The sequence below is a fragment of the Lathamus discolor genome, chromosome 2 (assembly GCF_037157495.1).
Source record: "Lathamus discolor isolate bLatDis1 chromosome 2, bLatDis1.hap1, whole genome shotgun sequence".
Taxonomy (NCBI): Eukaryota; Metazoa; Chordata; class Aves; order Psittaciformes; family Psittacidae; genus Lathamus; species Lathamus discolor.
The window spans coordinates 117,174,309-117,195,271 of record NC_088885.1 but is presented as its reverse complement, the minus strand read 5'-3'; the positions used below and the strand labels follow the sequence as shown (position 1 = coordinate 117,195,271).

The 20,963-nt window shown below is 40.5% G+C and overlaps 2 protein-coding genes across 3 annotated transcripts in view; one reads left to right on the top strand and one right to left on the bottom strand.

The window, feature by feature from the left end:
- Positions 1-2,542: 2,542 nt before the first annotated feature.
- On the bottom strand, positions 2,543-14,667 carry MCM4 (minichromosome maintenance complex component 4). 2 transcript variants are annotated; one of them, XM_065668229.1, is made up of 16 exons: positions 14,358-14,667; positions 14,019-14,177; positions 13,136-13,302; positions 12,957-13,052; positions 12,710-12,805; positions 12,526-12,621; positions 11,939-12,077; positions 10,920-11,140; positions 10,295-10,415; positions 8,640-8,899; positions 6,878-7,243; positions 6,405-6,532; positions 4,873-5,080; positions 3,947-4,175; positions 3,714-3,847; positions 2,543-3,349 (listed from the first exon to the last, which is right to left on the bottom strand). In XM_065668229.1, exons 1-16 carry the CDS (start codon positions 14,428-14,430, stop codon positions 3,257-3,259), a joined length of 2,586 nt encoding a protein of 861 aa, XP_065524301.1. In that variant the 5' UTR covers positions 14,431-14,667; the 3' UTR covers positions 2,543-3,256. The 2 variants fall into 2 exon arrangements, with proteins under 2 accessions (XP_065524301.1, XP_065524302.1); XM_065668230.1 differs by having other exon boundaries at positions 13,136-13,299.
- A 599-nt stretch (positions 14,668-15,266) lies between these two features.
- The window catches only part of PRKDC (protein kinase, DNA-activated, catalytic subunit), an 81,037-nt gene continuing 75,340 nt past the window's right edge, over positions 15,267-20,963 (top strand). The window contains exons 1-7 of the mRNA XM_065668228.1: positions 15,267-15,423; positions 15,999-16,075; positions 16,431-16,523; positions 17,345-17,419; positions 18,314-18,422; positions 19,868-19,980; positions 20,640-20,739. Coding sequence (XP_065524300.1) covers positions 15,282-15,423; positions 15,999-16,075; positions 16,431-16,523; positions 17,345-17,419; positions 18,314-18,422; positions 19,868-19,980; positions 20,640-20,739 — 709 coding nt within the window. The 5' untranslated portion in view covers positions 15,267-15,281. The remainder of the gene's footprint in view (positions 15,424-15,998; positions 16,076-16,430; positions 16,524-17,344; positions 17,420-18,313; positions 18,423-19,867; positions 19,981-20,639; positions 20,740-20,963) is intronic.

Here is a 20,963-nt window from a genome sequence, read left to right as displayed (position 1 = left end):
TGGCAGGAGTGCTTTCCTCTGGTTGCATATTCCAGTCTTTAAATGAGTTGAGTGTTTTTTTTAAATGAGCTTACTTATAAATGCTAACAGTATAGTGTAAATACAGCAGTAAATTATGATACAGAGTTTGTGATAGGGTAAGGAAAATATTCCCAGTTTATTACTTTAATCTTTTGTGTACAGTTCAAATTAACATATGGATGGTGATGATCTTTTACTCTGCTTTTTTTTTACAGGAATACTGTTTATAAGCATTTCCATTCTATCTGCCTAATGAACTAGTGGCACTTGCAGTTGTTTCTTACAAGGAACAAAAAATCACTATCAACTACTACATACAGGCTTTAAGAGCCACCTAGTGGGGTTATTCTGCAAATAACCCTGTAGTCACTAAACAGTAATAAGCATTTCCATTCTACTTTAAAAACCAATCAAACTAGAAGATACAAAGAATCATCTTAAATTGAAAGGGAACTGAAACCCGTTTTACACACAAAAACTTTCTTCCATTTCCTAGAACACTTGATTATTTTGTGGCTACATGATTCAATAGGCATTTGAATTTGCAAGTAGATGAACAGCCCAATTTGTTCAACAGTAATAGTTTCCATACTGACAGTCAATTTTAATTTGAGGAATGTTGCTGATGTAGCCAGATGCATCACTTTTCTTTTTTTTCTTTTTTCTTTTTTTTTTAACCACTAAGTCAGATTTCAAACACATATTTAAGAAACTTTCTTGGTGCTGTTTTGTCTGACAAGAGGAGGTACCAAGCAGTTAGGAAGAATAGTCTTGTTATAGCTGCAAGAGTGGAAAAACAGGGGTGACAAACGTTTACGAACTGAGATAGTACTTCAGGTACCAAGCAGTATGAATTAAAAAAAAACTATGTAAGTGATACTTTTCAAGAAGCAAAAAGCAACTGTGAAATAAAGGTATGTTACAGCTGGGGAGGAAAGAGAAAGAAGTCATGAGATGGTTGTTTTCTAAGCAAAATACATAACTAATAATATGGCAGCAAGAAAAATGAGATCCTGTAAGACAACAGCCATAGAGAATCTGATTCTGCTGTTTAAGGGAGTTTAGAATTTTATTTTACAGGTTTTTTAGGAGAGGCATCAAGCTCCCAGGATCTTAGCTTTCCAACTTACCTATATCTAACTTTTAAGCCTTGAGTAAGGGAACCTAGACTTCTATAGAGAAGCACAAAATAAACTACATCCAGTCCATGAAAGCCATGAAGATGAGGTAACAGTGACTTGTTTAGTAATCAACAAGACTGGGGAGAGAGGGTTATATCTTAACCTGATCCTTCTGATACATGCTGTATTTTTAACTCCAGGATAGACTGACTTCCTTCCTTGTACTAAAGAGCAAATCACTGAAATTTCAACTACAAGTAAACCGTATCTTGCTCATACAGTGAGCCAGTAGTAAGAAAAAATAGGTTTTACGGTGTTCCTCTGTCACATGGAGATTTTCTTCCCTTCTGTTGGAAGCAGTGGCACAGAAGTACTTAAGGGCTAAGTGAGCTCTCTGTATCTCTTGAGTGGGATGCCTCTCAGAGCTGGTGAACTCTCAAGTTTGTGAAGTTTGGAGGACTGTCACTGAAAAACTAACAGGGCCTGGACTGGAGATTGCCCATTCCTCACAAAGCTCAACCTTTGCCTGTTAAAAAATTCTGAGATGGTTGAAGTGAGTATTTCACTGAACTCCAGGGAATTTTTTAACAGGTATACTTTTATACATGTGTCTTTGTGCATGTAGATTGATTTAGATACCCTGTAACAAGTATAGCATGAATGTTGTCACCTCAGATCTGTAAGTCACTGCTGCTAGATCTTGTGATCCACCTTCAACTGCAAATAACTGTAGTAGACTGCTAAATGTAGGCTTCAAACTGCACAATGCTGGTAGATCACAAGCCATGTAAAAATCACATCTGTGGTAAACTGGTACTTCTACAACGTCATACTAAGATCACTTTTTGCTGGTATCTTAGATAGTGATTCTTCAGGCAATCCTAATTGATTATACATGTAACCCTTTACACATAAGCCATTGTCCAAGTCTGAGGCTAGGACTGGGCCACCTAGTTGCACCTAAGCTCCATCAGGAGTTCAGAAAGCAAGGGAGGTCCACTCTTAACCTTGTGACTCAACAGGAGGGTCTCCCTTATCCTGTTGCATGTTTAGTCTGTGTACATCATTAAATTGATTCTAACTTTATTTTCCTTTGTATGTTTAACCCATGTAGTACCTTGCCCTTGAACTTTGCTAAGTTGCACTTTCACAAATCCATATTAAAACTACTTTTGCTGGTATCTTTGGTGATTCTTTGAGTGAACCAAAACCACTCATTTGTGACGCTGTACCAAAGTGAATTAGGGAACTGTTCTGCTAGCTCGGCTGTAATAACAATAGCAGCCATTGACATGCAATGGCCAAGAACATCTACCCCAGCTAGAATGTGGGAAGATTCTCCAGTCATGCACTACTGGACCTTGTTATTTCAGGACAAATTATATGACATTACACGCACGATGGGTATCTCAATTTATTCTGTTATGCTTAAAATTGCCATAAGAAAACCTGGTTTCAAGTAGAATCTTTCTGCCTTTTTTACATTGAGGATACTACCAAAGTACTCTTAAGTCAGACAGATGAACAAAAAAAAAAAAAAAAAAAAAGCAAAGCTCCTTTCATGCTCCCACAAAGAACTTCCTAGAAATCACAGAATTCTAAATGTAAAAGTACTCATTTTCACTTTAAAAGGCTCTTTAGCATTCAAGTACAATAACTTTATTTCAGATTACAGCAATACTAATAGTGAAATTGCATTTACTAAAAAGTTAATTAAGACGAATTTTTACAATTCAACTTGAAATACAACCTTGTTCGCATGTTCTACAAAACCTCATAAAAACACATAGTACTCGACACATTTAGTAATTATAGGTAGCTAAAATGTAAATGGCATTATTCATCTGAAGACTTTTTAGGTCCTCCTTATGCTAGGTATCTTGTGCTGACAGAAGTGCCCCATAATCGTTACACTTGTCACAGCAAGTGATAGCCCCAAATCTTAATCTTGCAGACTGGCAATATTGTAAGGCAAAGTAAAGCCATGACAGCTGGCTGGCAAGGAAAAGCTGTGCTTGTCATAGCAAATGATAGTCCCAAATCTCAAAGAACTTACAGACTGACACCATCTTGAGCAAAAGCTGTGACAAGTCAGCGCACAAGGAAAGGCTATCTTAAAGCAGTCTGACAGTCTTCCCAGTCACAGTCAAGAAGTCATCATCAGTCAAGGCACGAAGCGCTTCTTCAAACATCTCCTTCGTGACAGCCTTAAAGAAAAGCAAATCAAGTAAAGATGGGATCCAGGCAGGGGAGGAAATACTTCAAAGACAAATAGAATTTGCCTTAATTCCTGCCACTTTTCTTATAATTGTTTTTAAGGTTTAGCTGCTTCTTTTTGCAATTTGAAATCTGGCTAGGAATCCTGAAGCTGATTTTGCAATTTCAGAAGCCAGAATAAACTACGATACAGCAAAGATTCAACTCGTTTATCTGCAGTAGAACTGGCTTTCTGATAATGTCAGCTGAAAAACTTAATGTCTCTCTCCCTCCATAGTGTGGTTTTAGGACAAGAATGTTGATTTGGAAAAACACTATGCTTTTAAAAATTAATGTAAAAATGAAGAAACTTACTGTATCAGACTGTGCTCGGAGATCATCAAAAAGCTGTTGGTACTTCAAAGATGGTGTTTTACCCTTTGACCGGATAAGCTTCCTTAAGGCTTGAGCCAACTCCTCTCTCCGCTTACGAGCTGTTGCGCTCATTCCTGAGAAAAGAAAATACCTTTCAGAAAACAACTTAGGAGGACAGGTTAAGTTACAAATGCCCAAGAGCACCCCAGATTTAACACTATGACATCACAAACCTGTAGTGAGAATGGATATGTCCACAATTCCAGTCCTTGGATCAGTAGCAGATTGTTTCAGTGCTTCCCGATGGAGCCGTTTTGCTTCTTCTACATCAACTGTTTCAACTTTCTCAGAAAAGCGTACTTTAGCATGTGCTTCTGCCAGTCGGATCAGAGACTCAAGTTGTCGAGGATATGCAGAAACCATTCCCCTGCCACTCCCAATCTTCCTCATGTCCACATATGCCTGAAGAGCAGTCATTAAGTATTTCAGGAAATCCAGTTATATTCATTATTTTCAGACTCCCCTTCATCCCCCACCTCTGATTTCAGAATATAAGCAATTTCAGCTAGCCATTTTCAATACTGTATTTTGCTTAAATACTGTCACAATTCATAGAATCATAGAATAGAATCAAAGAATAGTCAGGGTTGGAAAGGACCTTAAGATAATCAAGTTCCAACCCCCCTGCCAAAGGCAGGGACACCTCACACTAAACTGTCACCCAACGCCCTGTCCAACCTGGCTTTGAACACCGCCAGGGATGGAGCATTCACAAAGGACGGATGATGGTATCACATATACTACTTTTCGTTATAAAGCAATTAAGCCATGATGATGAATCAAGTTTCGAATCACTTTAAAAATGTAGGACTTGTCATTTCAGACACAAGTATGTAAGACATACTTATTTTGTTCAGTAGGACTTTGTTTTTTATGTGATGGAACCAAACCAACACATTGGAAAGCTAGATTAGAGTGCAGAATGACTTGTATACCAATCCCTCTTTCCTTTTAAATGCTGGCAATTTTTAGAGATTTTTTTGAAGGATCTTACGGAAAAGTTGTATGTAGACAGAAGGCATACATACATACTAGGGGATTTTGCCATTTTTGACAACTTGGGAAAGACTCTGAACATTCTTAAGAGCAATTCCTTTACCTCAATAAGGGTTTGGCCTGCTTCTTCACTTAACCTGGGATTTACATAGCTACGAGCATATGCAATGTAATCCCTCAATACTGCCATATCCATATATTCCTCCTCCATCTTTTCTTCGGTTTGGTAGTACAGTGAAATCAAATGGCGAGCAAGACGTCTGTCATAAGCTTCATCACGTGGATCCAGCATCAAAAAGATCAAGTCAAATCTGAATGGGATAGGAATCCAGTATTAGTGTGTCTACTTCCTTGCCATTGAAAATAAGTTTGAGGGGTCTTGACTTAACTACAGGTAGGAGTTACTTGACTATTAATTCATACTCTTAAGTAGGAGTTGCTCTATTAAACTGAAAGGATATTTTTTCTAGAACTCTGAAAGCACAGTGGATTTGCTTTCATCCTATGGACTTGAAACATTGAGAGTGAGATGTTCTGCAAAATTCAGATCCCGTGCTCAAGGCTGACAGCTTTTGTTGTTTAAAAAAAATAAATCAACAAAACCCAACCACACACACACAGAAAACCCACACAAAAACCCCTACACACATACCAAATACAGAGGACAAACTTGCTGCTAAAGCAACTACCCTGAAAGGTAACAGCACACAGGGCACATACCTATATAGTTATTTCATTGATCTAAAAAGCAAAAGTAAAGTAAAGCGTAAATAAATAAAAATACCCCAAAACACTTCCTGAAGTGGTTCTTCCAAAATCCTGAAGAAAATGGTTTGTAATTTTACAAACATGCTCAACTATACTGAACTATAGGCAGATACAAATAATAGATTTTTAGCTAGTCAATCGCATATTTTCATAAGCTTAAATCCAGTAAATGGTAGAATCCAGGAGCTAACTAAGCCTAATTTCATTCAGCACACCTGCACCAAGGTACTATTTGTCACTAGGTGGCTAAATTAAGCAGCTCTTAATTGAGGGCTAAGCTGTAAGTGCAGAATATTCAATATACCACTGTACTTCAAATTTCCAGTTAGTGTGGGAATTCTTTATAAGATACAACTGCAGCACATCATTTAATCTTCTATCACCAGACACTAAATGTTGCTCTAAAAGCTATTGCCTGCCACCTCCCCAGCTGAATTTAACAGAGCATAAAGCAGGCACAGATCTTCAAAATGTATCAACTCTGCTGCAAATTACCCACTGTCAGTGTTTCACTTCAGAAGTTCCATGGAGCCAAGGAAAACATCCTGAGGTTTTTTGAAGTTAACAATACTGTAAGTTTCAGAACAACTCTTCTAGGAGATTACTAGGAATCAACAGAAAACCAGTACCACAGAAATAAAGAGAGGTCCTACATATCTCATTATAGCTTTTCTTCAATGTGTGAATACCAAAAGGCAGTCCTCTGCTTACACAGAAACTGTAAGAAAAGCATTTAAAGTAAGTGCTATAGAAGGTTTCCACTACACTACAAAAGAACACAGTTGTTCTGTTCTATTACATTTAATAATTTTCAGAAGGACATATAACATCTCATAAAAATGAGACATGCGAGTAGGAGCTCAGTACCTTGACAACAGTGTATGAGGAAGCTGAATGTTTTCAATAGTAGTCTTTTTTGGATTCCACTGTGATTCTATAGGATTAGCTGCTGCTAGGATAGATGTACGAGCATTCAGTTGGCAAATAATTCCAGCCTGTCAAAATGAAAAACATTTGTGAAACCAGCTGCAAGTGTGCCACCAAAACATTTCCCCCCCAATTTCATAAGATCACCAATATTATTAAATGGGTTTTATAGTAAAAAACCTGCATTGCAAAAGCCTTTTGGAGTAAAGCAAAAACAAAAACATCTGGAAATACTACAGTTTGCTATGAAAGCTGTATTCTTTTGTAAATGAGTTTTCACACAATCTAAGACTGATCCACTGACAACAGAAAAGTATAATCCTTTGTTCTTCTGGTAACTTTTCAGTTTCAGCTGCATAGCATATACCACACACTACATGCTTCGTGGAAAGAGCATGGAATTAAACACTTACCTTTGCAATGGAGAGAGTCTGTTGTTCCATTACTTCATGCAGTACTGATCTTGTGCTTTCATTCATTTTATCAAACTCATCAATGCAGCAAATGCCATTGTCACTGAGTACTAGAGCCCCTGTCTGAAGAACTAGTTGCCGTGTTTCTGGATCCTTCATCACATATGCAGTAAGACCAACAGCGCTTGAGCCTCTGCCAGATGTATACTGACCTCGAGGAACCAGGTTATACACATACTGGAGCAGCTGTGATTTGCTAGTACCAGGATCACCACAGAGAAGAATGTTGATCTCTGCACGGAAATTGCCTCTTCCTGTGTGAGTGAAATCCTTTCTTGATCCCCCAAAAAGCTGAAGCAGAATGCCCTATAAAAATATTTTCTTTAAATATCAGAACATCACCTCTTGTACAGCTAACAGAGCAAATCCAACTGTGTACCAGAACATCTGATCAACTGGAACACTGGGCAAATTAACACAACTCAAACAGGAACAGGAAAGAAAACACTTGCAACTGTTTGTAGAAGTTTTTAAAAGGGTTTGTTCTTTATACATATCCTCATTTCCAGTTAATTACAAACATACAGTTAAACCGCTATGTCCTACTCAGCTTTTAATTGAAGTTTGAAATCAGATTCCTTCCAAATCTATTTCCAAATGTTACATAATCAGAATAGACTATTGCTTTTCCTAACGCTGTATTAATCTAGGACCAAAGTACTATTACCTCTTTTTTTACCATTAGGTGCTGTTTTTATCAGCTTCTTAATTAGCCAAGGCTAATTAAGTATTATTTTCTTTTCAGAAGAACTGTTTTGCTCTATTCACAGTGTTACTTAAATAAAAGTTCCTTACTTGCCCATAGAGAGGAAGTTTAAGGTGTTTTATTTCTTTGGAATTTACCAACACTTCCTTCTTTATATTTCCTAAAGAAAATATATGCTTGCAGTGTTAGTAAAGAAATAAAAGTACTAACTTGCAGTATTTTGAAAGCACTGGAATTATTACTGTAAACATATGCTTGTAATTTTATCAGTTAGCCAGAGTTATCAGGGAGGATTTTTTTTCCTTTTCTAATTCACTAATTAAAAATTCATTATTTCCCAGCATTTCCATTTCAGCAGGAAATCATTGTATGATTTTTAATTCAATTTCTAGCCATTTTAGAAACCTGTGAACCAGGATAATGTATAAATCTAGAAAGTAAAACCGAATATACTTGAAGAGGATTGTTTGGTGTCTGACATAACCTTGAGACTGACCACAGACTGTAGTTTTTGCAATGAAGTTATAGTACCTCAGTTGAACATATTATTGAAACAGTCCCTTCTTGGACATATCTAAATAACTGTTTTGCTATTCTGGAAGTTGGGGTCAACCATAGGTCATTTTAAAGCTATTGTTCTCTTGTGGATGCCTCATTTCAGCAGTCACTTACTATGTGCTTATTATAGTACTTATTCTTTGATCACCACCGATCTGAACATTCAAGAAACATCCAGGATGCATCCTGCAACTCAGTTTTCCCAGTTCTGCTGCCTTCCTACCTTTTTATTATCTTCCCTCTAATTAACACTTCTCAATACTGCAAGAAGAGTTACGATACACTTATAACTCCATCCTGACAAGACCATGCCATTTTAAGACTGCTCAAGAGAGTTTTCTGAATATTGAAGGCTGAAGTCATTTTTATAACAAATAATAAATACAAATGTACTTGCATATAAATACAAATCTTACAAGAGAAATACAGAATTTTCACCTTTTTGATATCTTCATGCTCGTAGACACCTGGAGCCAGTGCTGAAGAAAGTCTGTCATATATGTCTATTTTTTTAGAAAGCTCCTTTAGCATTCCCACACGTTCCTCTGTAAATATTTTTTGCTCTGTTTCCTCATCAACACCATGCAGGCGTTTTGAATCCGTTTTGCGATAGTGTATGACATCAATGTGCGTCGTATAGACGGATTTTACACTGCTGACCCTTGGATTAACTCGAATTGGGACTGCCCTGTAGATACCTAAATACAAAATTTAATCACAGCATTAGATATGAAGATCATGGTAATTCCAAAATCTGAGAATTTTGCATGTTCCCTTGAGAAGTAAAGCTTTTCAAAATAACCTAAATACTTTATTTATTGTATTTATTTTATAATTTATTTCCCAGTACAAATAAGTCATGTGGAAACCAATGGAACATACTTAAGTCATCTAGGCACTATTTTTGCAGGTACATGTAACATTCTTATCACAAGTATTCTCAACAAGAAAAATGCTTAAGCATTTTTGGAAAAAACTAAGGCTTGATGCTTTTGAAAGTCCTGCTCTGATATTTAAAGGCAGCATTCCCCCAATTCTAAGTGCCAAGTTTAATAACAGTTTTCTAATGCATCTCTAATAGCTAGCAGTACAGCAGTTGTTTAAAACCAAAATGGTTTATAAAACATGGTTGCAGTTATCACTAGACTTACTTTGTGTTACCACTTTTCTGACAGCAGACACCATTTCAGATAGTGCCTCTTCCTCACCTACATTCTCAGAATGACTGAAGCATCAAGGTCAGACAATTCACTCCAGTATGTTCATGTCTCCTTTGTACCAAAGGAGACTGCATACTCCAGATGTGGCCTCACCAGTGCTGAGCACAGGGGAAGGATCACCTCCCTCAACCTGTTGGCAATGCTTCTCTTAAGACAGCCCAGGAAGCTGCTGGCACCAGTCATCTGGTCTATCAAGCTCCAAATTCCTTCCAGTTTTGCTGTTCTCTGCGAGTTTACCGAGGGTGCACTCTGTCCCATCATTACATCCACATCATTACTGAAGTTATCCAACAGAGTCTGACCCCAGTATTGACCCCTGGGGTATACCTGTGGTGACCAACCTCCAGCTGGACTTTGTGCCACTGATCTTAAAGCTTTGAGCCCAGTACTTCTGCCAGTTTAAAATCCATCTCACTGTCCACTTCTGAAACCCATACCTCATCAGTTTGTCTATGAGGATGTTAGAGGAGACGGTGATGAAAGCTTTGCTAAAGTTGAAATAAAGAACACCCACTGCTTCAGCCATCTCATTGTAGATTATTAGCCACTGTAAATACACGCTGACTACTCCCAATCACTTTTTTGTCCTTCATACAGTTAGAAGCAGTTTGTAGTATTATTGACTCTGTCACCTTCCTGAGGTCAAGATTAGGTTGACCGGTCTGTAGCTCCTCAGGTCTCCTCCTTGCCATAGGAGTGACACTGGCTGTCTTCCAGTATCTTAGCCAGTTACCATGACTTCAAAGATAACTGAGTGGCCTTACAAAGACAGTGGCCAGCTCCCTCAACACTTGCAGGTGCATCGTATCAAATCCCTTTACAGACAAATTAAGATCAGTGAAAGAGGATGGAAATACTCAAGCCAAACTTTACCTGTGACATTAACTCTGTCACCTGGCTGAACTTTATCGACCAGGTCATTGTGAGCAAATAGGACAACTGTATGTGGGGTCTGTCCTGCTGGCATATCTTCAGGAGACTCCTGCAGCTTGACCTAGCAAAAACCACTGTTTTAGTTTCAAGAAATAAAAGCCTTTCCACAAAGCATGCAACAGAATCTTGTTTAGCACAGTCTCCAGAATAATTCTGGATCTGGAACATCGCTTAAGAACAAAATACCCCCATCCAAACAGCAAAACTGATTACTAATGAAAAGATATGATGAAAATGAGAATTCTGCTAATTACTACTGGTATGGCTAAAATGCTGTTACAGACAATGCTTATCTAGTCCAGGTATGACTGGACATACTATATATATAGGGGTTTCCATATGGAAACATCCAGATGTTCATTTGATCGTTTTAGGGCATTTCTTCTCCTAAGTATACTGATACTTCCACTAAACTGTTTCAAACATTTTCATGTTCCAAAACAGTCTTCCCATCTCAGAACATTTAGTCTCAAAGATACGTACGTTAATGCTACTGATGATACAGAGGGATGGGGGAACAAAAACCAGAAACTTTCTTTTTAGTCACTACCTAAGCACAACATACCATCTGTTTGTCAGAGAACATGGATCGATTATGGATGAGCGCCATACTGTGCACTGTGTTACAGTTCTTGCATACTGATGGTTCAGCAATCCTGCCACGATCAATTTCTACTCTGGCGGTGAATGCGCAAACCTGGCATTTAAAGAATGCTTCTTGCATCTCAGGAATTAACTGGGAGCTTCTGATGACCATACCACTGATGGTGATAAGCTGATCAATGTCTACAAAACATTGAGACTTGTGTCATGACTTCATACTCTTAAAAAATTTAAAGTAACCTTCAAAATTACATGTGTTAACTTTTAGATGGCAGGTAGACATTCAGTTAGATACTAGTATTTTGTCTAAGACAAAGCAAAAAGAATCATAAATGGGTAGTACATATATTCTAATTTACAGGAATATTTATATAAATGAAAGAATCCTTCACTCTCACAGAACTAAGAACATGAGTAGAAGGCTCCGGGGAGACCTTATGGCAGCTTTCTAGTACATAAAGAAGCCTACAAGAAAATCTGGAGTGGAACTTTTTACAAGGGCGTGGAGTGACAGGATAAGGGGCAATGGCTTTAAACTGGAAGAGGTAGGTTTAGATTAGATATTAGGAAGAAATTCTTCAGTATGAGGGTGGCAAGACACTGGAACAGGTTGCTCAGAGAAGCTGCAGATGCCCCATCCCTGGCAGTGCTCAAGGCCAGGTTGGATGGGACTTTAAACAACCTGTTCTAGTGGAAAGTGTCCCTGCCTATGGCAGGGGGGTTGCAACTGGACGATCTTTAAGGTCCTTTCCAACCCAAACCATTCTATGATGCAAAGAAAGATTTCCTTTACAGATTGATTATTCTGCATTTGGGCTCCAAAGCATTTGTTTCTGAAACAGGCTTATATAAACACAAGACATTGGTCTGGATGGACTACAAGTACAGTTTTATACAGTCTTTATGTAATTCTTTGTTAACACTCAATAAGTCTATACAAACCCTTAAGATTATATTCTAACACAGTAATCAAAAGTTTACCTTCAGGGTTTAGATTTCTCATATTCGTAGTCTTCAGTGCATTATATGGCCTTACTTGAATCTGATGTTCTAATATTGAATCAGGGTAACGATCAAAAAAGATCTCATTGGCAGCCATGTCAAATGTTGGGATAACTTCCTGTGTGAAATGGTTAGAAACAGTTAAGCTTAAGTTTTAAAAAAGTAAATAAATCATAAATTAAATACTTTGCATAAAGCACTTTACATGCTGATGATCAGCCAGGAATAACTAGAAGTTATCCCAGCTGAGCCTTTTCCTATGTAATAGAAGACTTGATGTTTAGATAGGGTTTATTTGAGTATTGCAAAGAGGGGAAAAAAATAAAAGACAAGACTCTGAACATTGCAGCACTGTAGTTTACCAGCTAATTTTGCATGCATGATATGCCCAGTACAGTATCTATGATCAACCGTTAGGAAACAAGACATTTTACATTAAGTAGAGTAAAGAAGCTACAGAGATAACACTGAACGTACAAAGTACACACTGCATCTAAACAAACGGATCACAAGCCAGAAATACAAAAAGGCCACTTGAAAGCCAGAAAACAAGCAAGCTACTTCACCTGAGGGTAGCGGATGAGTTGCCTGTAAAGGTTTTCATCAAATGATCTCAGATGGTCACAATTTACATTCAGGAATGGTTCCCCAATCATATTAATCTGAAAAATAGTTGAAAAGAAATCTTTAGCTCAACGGTACACAAGACTAAAAAAATGAGAAGTTAAGATTTCACTGTGTTGTAAATACCTCTTCAAGTCGTTGCATGTAACGGGGCTCATTGAGATCCAAGCCAATGTCTTCATCGTCTTTACCTACTGGATCGATGAAGCGCTGAAGAAATCTCTGAATGTCAGAGGTAATAAGGAGACAGACGGAAGATGAGCAGAATTTAGTAATACGAACACCGACTTTGCACCAGATTAAACTAATATTTGCTTAAGTCAAACTAGCTTTTCATTTAAAAAGAGGAAAAAACCCCAAGTTGCTAACCTACCTGGAATTTTTCTTTGCATGAGGCTACATTAACATCTGTTCCCCAAATGACAAGCTTTTGTCCAAGAGATTGGTCGGTTGCTATATCCTCAGCTGGCTGTGTGGAAACAAAATAAGCATACACAAATGTAGTTGTTACAAAGAAGTTGTCAGATACAAAATCCTAAGACATCTACCTACCCCATCTGAGTGTAAATCGACTTGTCTGGCTTTACGGACAGACCCGAGATCTGGCCTCTGCCTAACCGGAGTTCCTCGGACACCACTTCGAGGAGTACCCTCCACCCTGGAGCTGGGTGTGCCATATGTCAGAGGTGAACTGATGTCGAAGTCAAGTGGAATAGCTACTAGGAAAAGAAAAAAGTATGATTATCGAGACATTGTGCATTTAGAACAGACTAAAATTCAGCCTCTGCATTTGTCTTGTCATTCTTTCAACTCTATTGTCATAAAACAGGTAGCATCAATAGATTCTAGAGTCTTGTTAAAGAAGAAACAGTAGAAATGCTGCAAGTCTACCTAGAACTTTTCTTTGCATTAACATCTCTTCTGAGAGACCCCAAGCTCAAGGAAAGCTTAGCTAGAGAACTTTAAAGTGGTACAGCTTTTTACAGCTACATTGGTGTTCAAGCATAAGAAGTCAAACTGTAGCATTTTAGATGAAATGCATTCTCCAGTATTTTGGGGCTGCAAAACAAGTGTCATAACAGTTATCAGCTACTGCAATGAAAACCAGTCCTGCTTATAGAAACAAGAAAGACATTTCAAGGCAACCAGTCAAATTATTTCTGCATTCATAATTTTACCGATTTATTGTATTCTAGAAATACATGAAAACATAAGGCATAAACCCTGACACATGCTCTCCAAGATGGCTAGAAGTTACAACAGCAGATCTGCACCCCTGACACCGACTGTGTTCCTGTTATGTTTGCTATGGCAAATTCAAGTTGAAAACTTGAGACAAAACTATTTTTCCCTCTTCCCCCCAGCTATTTTTCGCTCTCCACACCGGCTCGCTAGGCAGCAGCAGCGGAGCTGCCCGAGCCCCGGCGTACCGTACCGGAGTGCTGGAACTGCGGAGGACTGGAAAAGAGCGCATCGGCACCGCCGGGGCTCTGCAAGTCGGCGGGCGGGGAGGTGGGCATGGGCTGCAGCTCTCCGGTGGAGGTGGAGTCGTCGGCTCTGCGCTTCTGCGAAGGAGGAGACCGAGCATCCTGCGCTGCAAGACACAAAGCAGAAACGGAGCCGGCGTTTAGATGGTCGCGCTGCCGCATCAGGCGGACCGAGGAACGGGCACGGCGGCGGACGGGAACGCCCTGCAGCCAGCACCCACCCGCTCCCCCGGGCCCGGCCGCCTTACCCCCGCCCCGAGCCGACCCATTCGCACTGAAGCACTTACGAGTCGAGGGATTGCTGCCCCGGCCGCGCTTGCTGCCGCGGCGGCGGCTGGGGGTGGAGGCGGGCGACGACATGGCTCTGCTCCGGCTCCCGCGGCGGCCCTACCTGTGGGGGTGCGCCGAGAGGAAGGCAGCTGCGGGCGCTCTGCTCACCGGCCGAGCCCCGACCGCCGGATTCGCCCGCCCGCCTGCCCCTTCACGCGCAGCGGACACACACACGCCTGGGGACACAACCCCACCACACCCGGAGAAACCAGCGGCCCTGGCAAATTCCGCGCCAAGCGACTCGCGTGCGCGAGCGCTCGCGGGCTTTCTGGCCAATGGTTAGGCGCGATCGCAACGGGAGCACCCAACGGCAACAGGAAAGGGGGGGTGCGGAACGGAGAAGGAAAGGGGGAAAGAGATAAACTTTCCGGGCCCCCGAGGTGAGGGTCGCGCCGTGCTCGACCTGCTGCAGCAAGGACAAAAGTATACTTGCAGCATGCTCCCTGTGCTACGAGGAGGCCGTCCTCAGCAATGGCACATCACACACCCCCTACCACCCCTAAATAGAACCGCCCGCGCCGGAATGGGTTTCGCGGCAAAACTAGGCCCTCGGTCGGGCGGGGAGGCGTGGGGATGTCGGAGCAGCTCATTCTCCGCAGAGGGGAGATGTCTGCTAGTGCATTGCGTGTATTGAGCCGATCGGGGGGGGAGGCACATAAAGATGCCGCCTGCCACTGGCCGTTAGGCGATCGTGCTGCTTCCCTCCGCTCGGAATGGTGTGGCTGAGGTCTACCCACTCTTCTTCCTCCGAGTTTACCAGTCACAACGCCACGGCGCGTCCACCCCCCCCCAGCTGGCTGTGTTGGATCCGGCAGCGGGCGGCTCCTTGGCGCCCGCTTCCGCCTGTTCTCGTTGGGCAGCTCGCGGTCGGGCTGGGCAGGATGGCCGGTGTGCAGGAGTACCTGCTCCAGCTACACCGCTGCCTGCAGCTCGGCGATGCCGCCAGCGCTGCCCTGCACGGATACACCCTGCTCCGCAGCCTGGGCGAGACCTGCCTCACCAGCCTGGCGAGTGGCGCGCAGGGTGCGCTGTCGGGCCCGGGGGCGGGCGAGGGGGCCGGGGTGCCTCAGGGGCTCTGAGCGGGGCCTGAGGCGGCCGAACGCTCGGTGTTGGCTTCGAAACAACTGCTCATCTTGGGGAGGGATCGCTGATGGAGGGGTGGGGTGGGCGGTACACAGTGCATCAGAGCCGTGGTCCTGGGGGATGGCCTTGCCGTCCCTCAGTTCTTCACTCAACATGACATTTGAGGGCTGCTGGCCTGATGTAAAATGGTTCATTTCGGTGGAGGGACAGTCTCTTACCCCAGGTAACCACTTAACCTTGGTTCAAAACACTTCAGTGCATGCCCCTCTCTGCCCACTTGTCCCCAGGCTGGCTTTCACCCAGCGCTGGCATGAGGTCAGAGGCACAGAATCTATACTCACATCCGTGTGGGGGTCAGAAACACCCACGACCAGCTATGTTTTCTCTGGTCACAAGCATCGGCCCAGTCCAAGGCGTTAAGGCATCCTTCTGCACAAGGTGATGGGCTGGGAGGTGTCCAGCCCTCTGCTCTAGAAAGGCAACCAGCTGCCCATGGTTTGTTTGCTTCCCTGCAGCCCTGCACCTGTCCCTTGTGTTTTCCCAAGAGCATGGCTTACTCGTCTTTATCCACAGGTCCCTCGGCACCGAGGAGGTAAGTTGGTAAACTTTAATTCATACAATAAAAAAATCATAGAATGGTTTGGTTTGGAAGGGACCTTAAAGCTAATCTAGTTCCAGCCCTCCTGCCATAGGCAGGGACACCTTCCACTAGACCAGGTTGCTCCAAGCCCTGTCCAACCTGGCCTTGAACACTGCTAGGAATGGGGCAGCCACAAGTTCTTGGGCAGCCCGTGCTAGTGTAATAACTTCTTCTTGATGTTTAATCTAAATCTACCCTCTTTCAGTTTAAAACCATGAACTTTTAAAGAAATGTTGAGGTAGTGCTTGATGAACAGCACATTATATTATACGTATTAAGACTAGATTTTTTTTCTTTTAACTTTCAGTTTCGAGATTGCAGGGAAGAAGCACTGAAATTTCTTTGTGTCTTTATGGAAAAAGTTGGTGACAAAGTTCATCCTTATGCCTGTAATATTAAGGTGGGTAAAAGAAAATTGTTTCCTCAAGGTCTTTGCCAAATGGTTGAAACAATTTGATCTCATACTGTAACAGATTCATAACTATCCTTCTCCCCTCCCTGTCTGCTTTATTCATGTGCAGTGTGCTTGTTAGAGCTGGAATAACTTGATGAACATAAAGTATAATTCATACAATAAAGAAATGTGGAATTGTTTCTTCAACTATAGACTTAATTAACTTCTTTTTATAAACATAGTGGGTATTGATTTTGAAAATAAGTTCTTGATATTGAAAATAATAGTTATAACTTTATTTATACAAACCAAGCACACTAATTAAAGTGTCATGTCTTAATATTTCTATAGATGATGGTTAACTTTAGATATTGTTTTAAAAAAATTCTTCTGTGAAGTTGTTACTTTTGCAATATATACAGAAATTTGTGGAAAATACGGTACCTCTAAAACCAGCATTCTTTGACTTTAGGTTGCTGAATAATATTGCTCTGTATAGACATACTCAGCTGTACCAGTGTATTTTCTGTTCTCAAGTCAGTAGCTATGTATTGTAAGGAATGATAGTACAGAAGTGGAAAATTTGCAACGCGTGTCTGTTATTTCAGAAACTGCGCTTTCTTTGCTTGAGCTGGGATTTGCTTTTATGTCAGACTGTGCTGCAGTGTGTCAGTGAAGCTACTTTTGGGACTGGGCATTTTTATTGTTTTAGTCTTTTTAAAAACCTTAAGCTTGTTAGGAACAGATACTTTAAAGAAGTAGATTAATACCTTGTTATCTTTGAATTCCTTTCTCTGCTTGTATTATAATCTCTGTTTTCTATCTAGCAAACTTGTATTAGTGCTTATACAAAAGAGAGAGCAGCAAAGTGTAAAATCCCAGCTCTGGAACTCCTGATTAAGGTAAAGGCATTTCATAAATATCTCTTGCTTCTAAAAAAAAGTAGAAAACCTGTAATATTAATATAGTTACACCATGTCATGCAGAAAATCTGTAGTCGGAAGAGAATAGCGGTAGTGTAGTATTTAGATGTTAATAAGAGATATGTCTTTACAACAGATTGTCTTCAATATTCCTCCAGTTGGTTGCTTACATATGAGCTTGTCATTCCTTAATCTACTAGAGCAAGACACAGTTATTTTGGGGGCACTTTCAGATCTTCTCTTTCCCAGCTTATTATGTTTAAGGAGAAATTTTGCAGTTCAGTTTTCTTCTTGCTTAAAAATGTAAGTATGTGTATGGTGTGGAGGAGGAGAAAGGCTTTTTTCAGAAGACTTTATTACTGTTGTGAGACGGTAATTTCAGAACGTTCTTCCTTAGAATGCATTAGACCATAGTTTTGCAAATGCTTTTGTACCTGCTTAGGTTTTTTTATGAAAACCAAAACTCCCTTCTGAGTTATCCTGTGTCAGTTTTTCTGTGACTTGGATTTGCTTTGTAGCAGCAGGGAGAGAAATACAGTATGACAGAGGCTACTGTAGACTTGCTAAACCTGTGCTTTAATGGGGTATTTATATATAAATATAAAAATCTGCTGTCTGTAATTTTCATGTAGATGATCTATATATAATATGTATAACATAAATTAAAACCTATAAAATTAATGCATACGTAGGAAGGTAGTTTGTTAAAGTAGATTTCATGCCAGTACTCTTTCCTGGACCGGTCACCTTAAATCTATTTTATTGAATAGCATACTTAGGCTGAAGTTACACATACGAACTGTGGTTTTATTTAGGTCAAGTAGGATTGTAGTACCGATATTAATGATTTTCCTAAATTTTTTTTTATTGTAGTTACTTCGAAGTTTACAGCGTTCCTGTCTTATGGAAGAAATGAAAATTGGGGAGATATTTAATAAATTTTATGGGGAACTTGCCATAAAAAGTAAAATTTCTGATACAGGTAGGCTTTACTTTTTCTGCCACTGACCTGTGTTTTATTTGCACTCAGGCTTTGTTGCATTATACCCCAGGAAAATCTATAAATGCTATTCCCATGGCAAGTGTGCTTAAAAATAGTAGCTGTTGGTGTTCTGGAGCTAGTAAAATTTGTTCAGGTCTTTTGATCATGACCGTGCAGTTAGCTGCTGCTTCGCAGCCCTGTATATATGTATGAGCTAACCTGTGTGAGAAATCTTATAATTGCATTTAGTTGTGGCAGTTCATACTGAATTTAAGCCTAGGTCTGGCTTAGGATTCCTGATGTAAGAGAGTACCTGCCACACCTTGAATGCTTGGTTCAGTTTTGAGCCTCTCTACAAGAGAGACACTAAGGTGCTGGAGTGCATCCAGAGAAGGGCAGCAAAGCTGGTGAAGAGCCTGGAGCGCAGGTCTGATGAGGAGCAGCTGAGGAAACTGGGGATGTTTAGCCTGGAGAAAAGGAGGCTCAGGGGAGACCTTGTCACTCTCTACAGTAGTGAGGTGGGGGTCGGTCTCTTCTTCCAGCAAGCGGTAGGACAAGAGGTAACAGCCTCAAGCTGTGCCAAAGGAGGTTTAGATTGGCTATTAGGAAAATTTTCTTCACAGAAAGGGTTGTCAGGCATTGGAAAAGGCTGCCCAGGGCAGTGGTGGAGTCACCATCCCTGCAAGTATTTAAAAGACCTATAGATGTGGCACTTAAGGACATGGTTTAGTGGTGGACTTGGCAGTGTTAGGTTGACTGTTGGACTCAATGATCTTAAAGGTCTTTTCCAACCTGAATGATTCTGTGATTCTAAAGCTCTTTGTAACCTTATTCCATACCTGCCCAGTTGTATCCTCAGAGCTGCAGTTTTACTGAGAGAGCTTCTGCATCAGTCACCCCTAATGTGAGCTCATCAGTTCCTCCCTTCCGTAATCATATTATTTATGATGTTAAGCATACTAATATGAGCTCTAATGTGGTCTTCTTGGCTAGTTGCAGCTGAAATCTTGGCTTGACAGGTCTAACCCTTGCAAAACTTGCTGTGCCTGCATAGAACCCTTCAGTCTGAACTCAAGCCTAAGTTTCTGCTAGCTATTGGCCTTAACTGTGATGGTACTTAAAAGACTCAGCGTAACCTTAAGGCCCAGAGCTGATTTAGTGGTATATGCTTCCTCAGTGAATATGACCTTTAATCAGATTTCTAAGCCTTGTTTGAAAGCAGTACATGTGTTTTAATGTAAGAGGAGAATGCACCTCGCATCATAGGATGTAAATATATATGTATATATCTATGTACATCATAAAGAGCTTTCTGCCGTGCTAATCACCAATTAAACCAATAGGGATGGTTTTTTCGTGGTTGCAAGTTACATAGGAAATGCAATGGAAATGTCAAAGTAACAACTTCAGTAATTAATATTTAATAATATTAAATCACTTTTTAGTACTGGAGAAGATTTATGAGCTTTTGGGAGTTTTGGGAGAGGTCCAGCCTAGTGAAATGATTAACAACTCTGAAAAACTATACCGAGCTTATCTGGGAGAGCTTAAAACACAGGTATGATTGGAATTTCTTTTTAGACTCTTTCATTGCTTTGGGTTTTTTCCTTTGATGTGTGTAGCACTGTATATTGGAATACTGTTGTAACTAGTACAATTTGTAGGGATCTAACTGGACAATCATAAATGCTTCTGTTGAAGTGTGTTCTCTGGCTCTGAGAAGCTTTCAAAGTAAAAATTCAGGGCTATCAGTGACAGCATATTAACCAATTTACTTTGAGAAAAGATGGCATGTGGTGTTCTTTGTGGTAGTGCCTAAGAAAAGTCATATTGCCATGCACTAGTAGTTCTGTTTTGGTTTCTATTAGCTACAGAATCTTTGCACTTCAGTAAATATCACACTTCTGAACTTTACTGTATTCTGCCCTTTTAAGACATTAGGGTGTGCTATCTAAAATTTCCTATGGTTGATCGTGGTGGAACATGTTTCATGCTTTTCAAAGGATTTCTTATGCTTCTGTAGTTAATCTCTTTCCCAAATTATATGAAACTGGGTAGGAGATGTTTCTGTGGACTTGTGTTCATAAAGTTAGGTGCTGACATCACTGTATTAAGTTGTAATGTTATTTTATCTACACTTCTAGGAACTGGGAAGCCTTGGTGTAAATTCATTTTAGCTTCAGAATAATGTTTTTTTTTGATTCCCTATTTTTTTAGATGACATCAACTACAAGGGGACCCAAGCTACCTGTTGTAGCAGGATGTCTGAGGGGACTGGTTTCACTCATGTACAATTTTACCAAATCTGTGGATGAAGGTATGGTCTTATTCTGTGAAAGACAGACAATTTGATATATTTTAGTCGTTATACTGCCAGCAAGCAGAGCTGTTTCATTCTGTGAACTCAGAATGAAAATTTCCCTACTTGTAAAAGCAAGGTCTGTCAAGCTACATGATTCTTGTAGTCTGTGTTAGTGTGGAGTGGCTTCATCAGTGTGTTTCTGTACATAAATGTTGAAGTGCTGTTTTCTAATCAGAGAT

Bases quoted from the DNA above. Each gene is read 5' to 3' on its own strand.
- MCM4 (XM_065668229.1), bottom strand. From the start codon at position 14,430: ATGTCGTCGCCCGCCTCCACCCCCAGCCGCCGCCGCGGCAGCAAGCGC. The intron at 7,244-8,639 runs GTGAAAATTCTG...ATATTTTTATAG, and splicing joins AGCATGAAGATATCAAAAAG to GGCATTCTGCTTCAGCTTTT. The intron at 4,176-4,872 runs GTAAAGGAATTG...ACTGCTCTTCAG, and splicing joins CAGGCCAAACCCTTATTGAG to GCATATGTGGACATGAGGAA.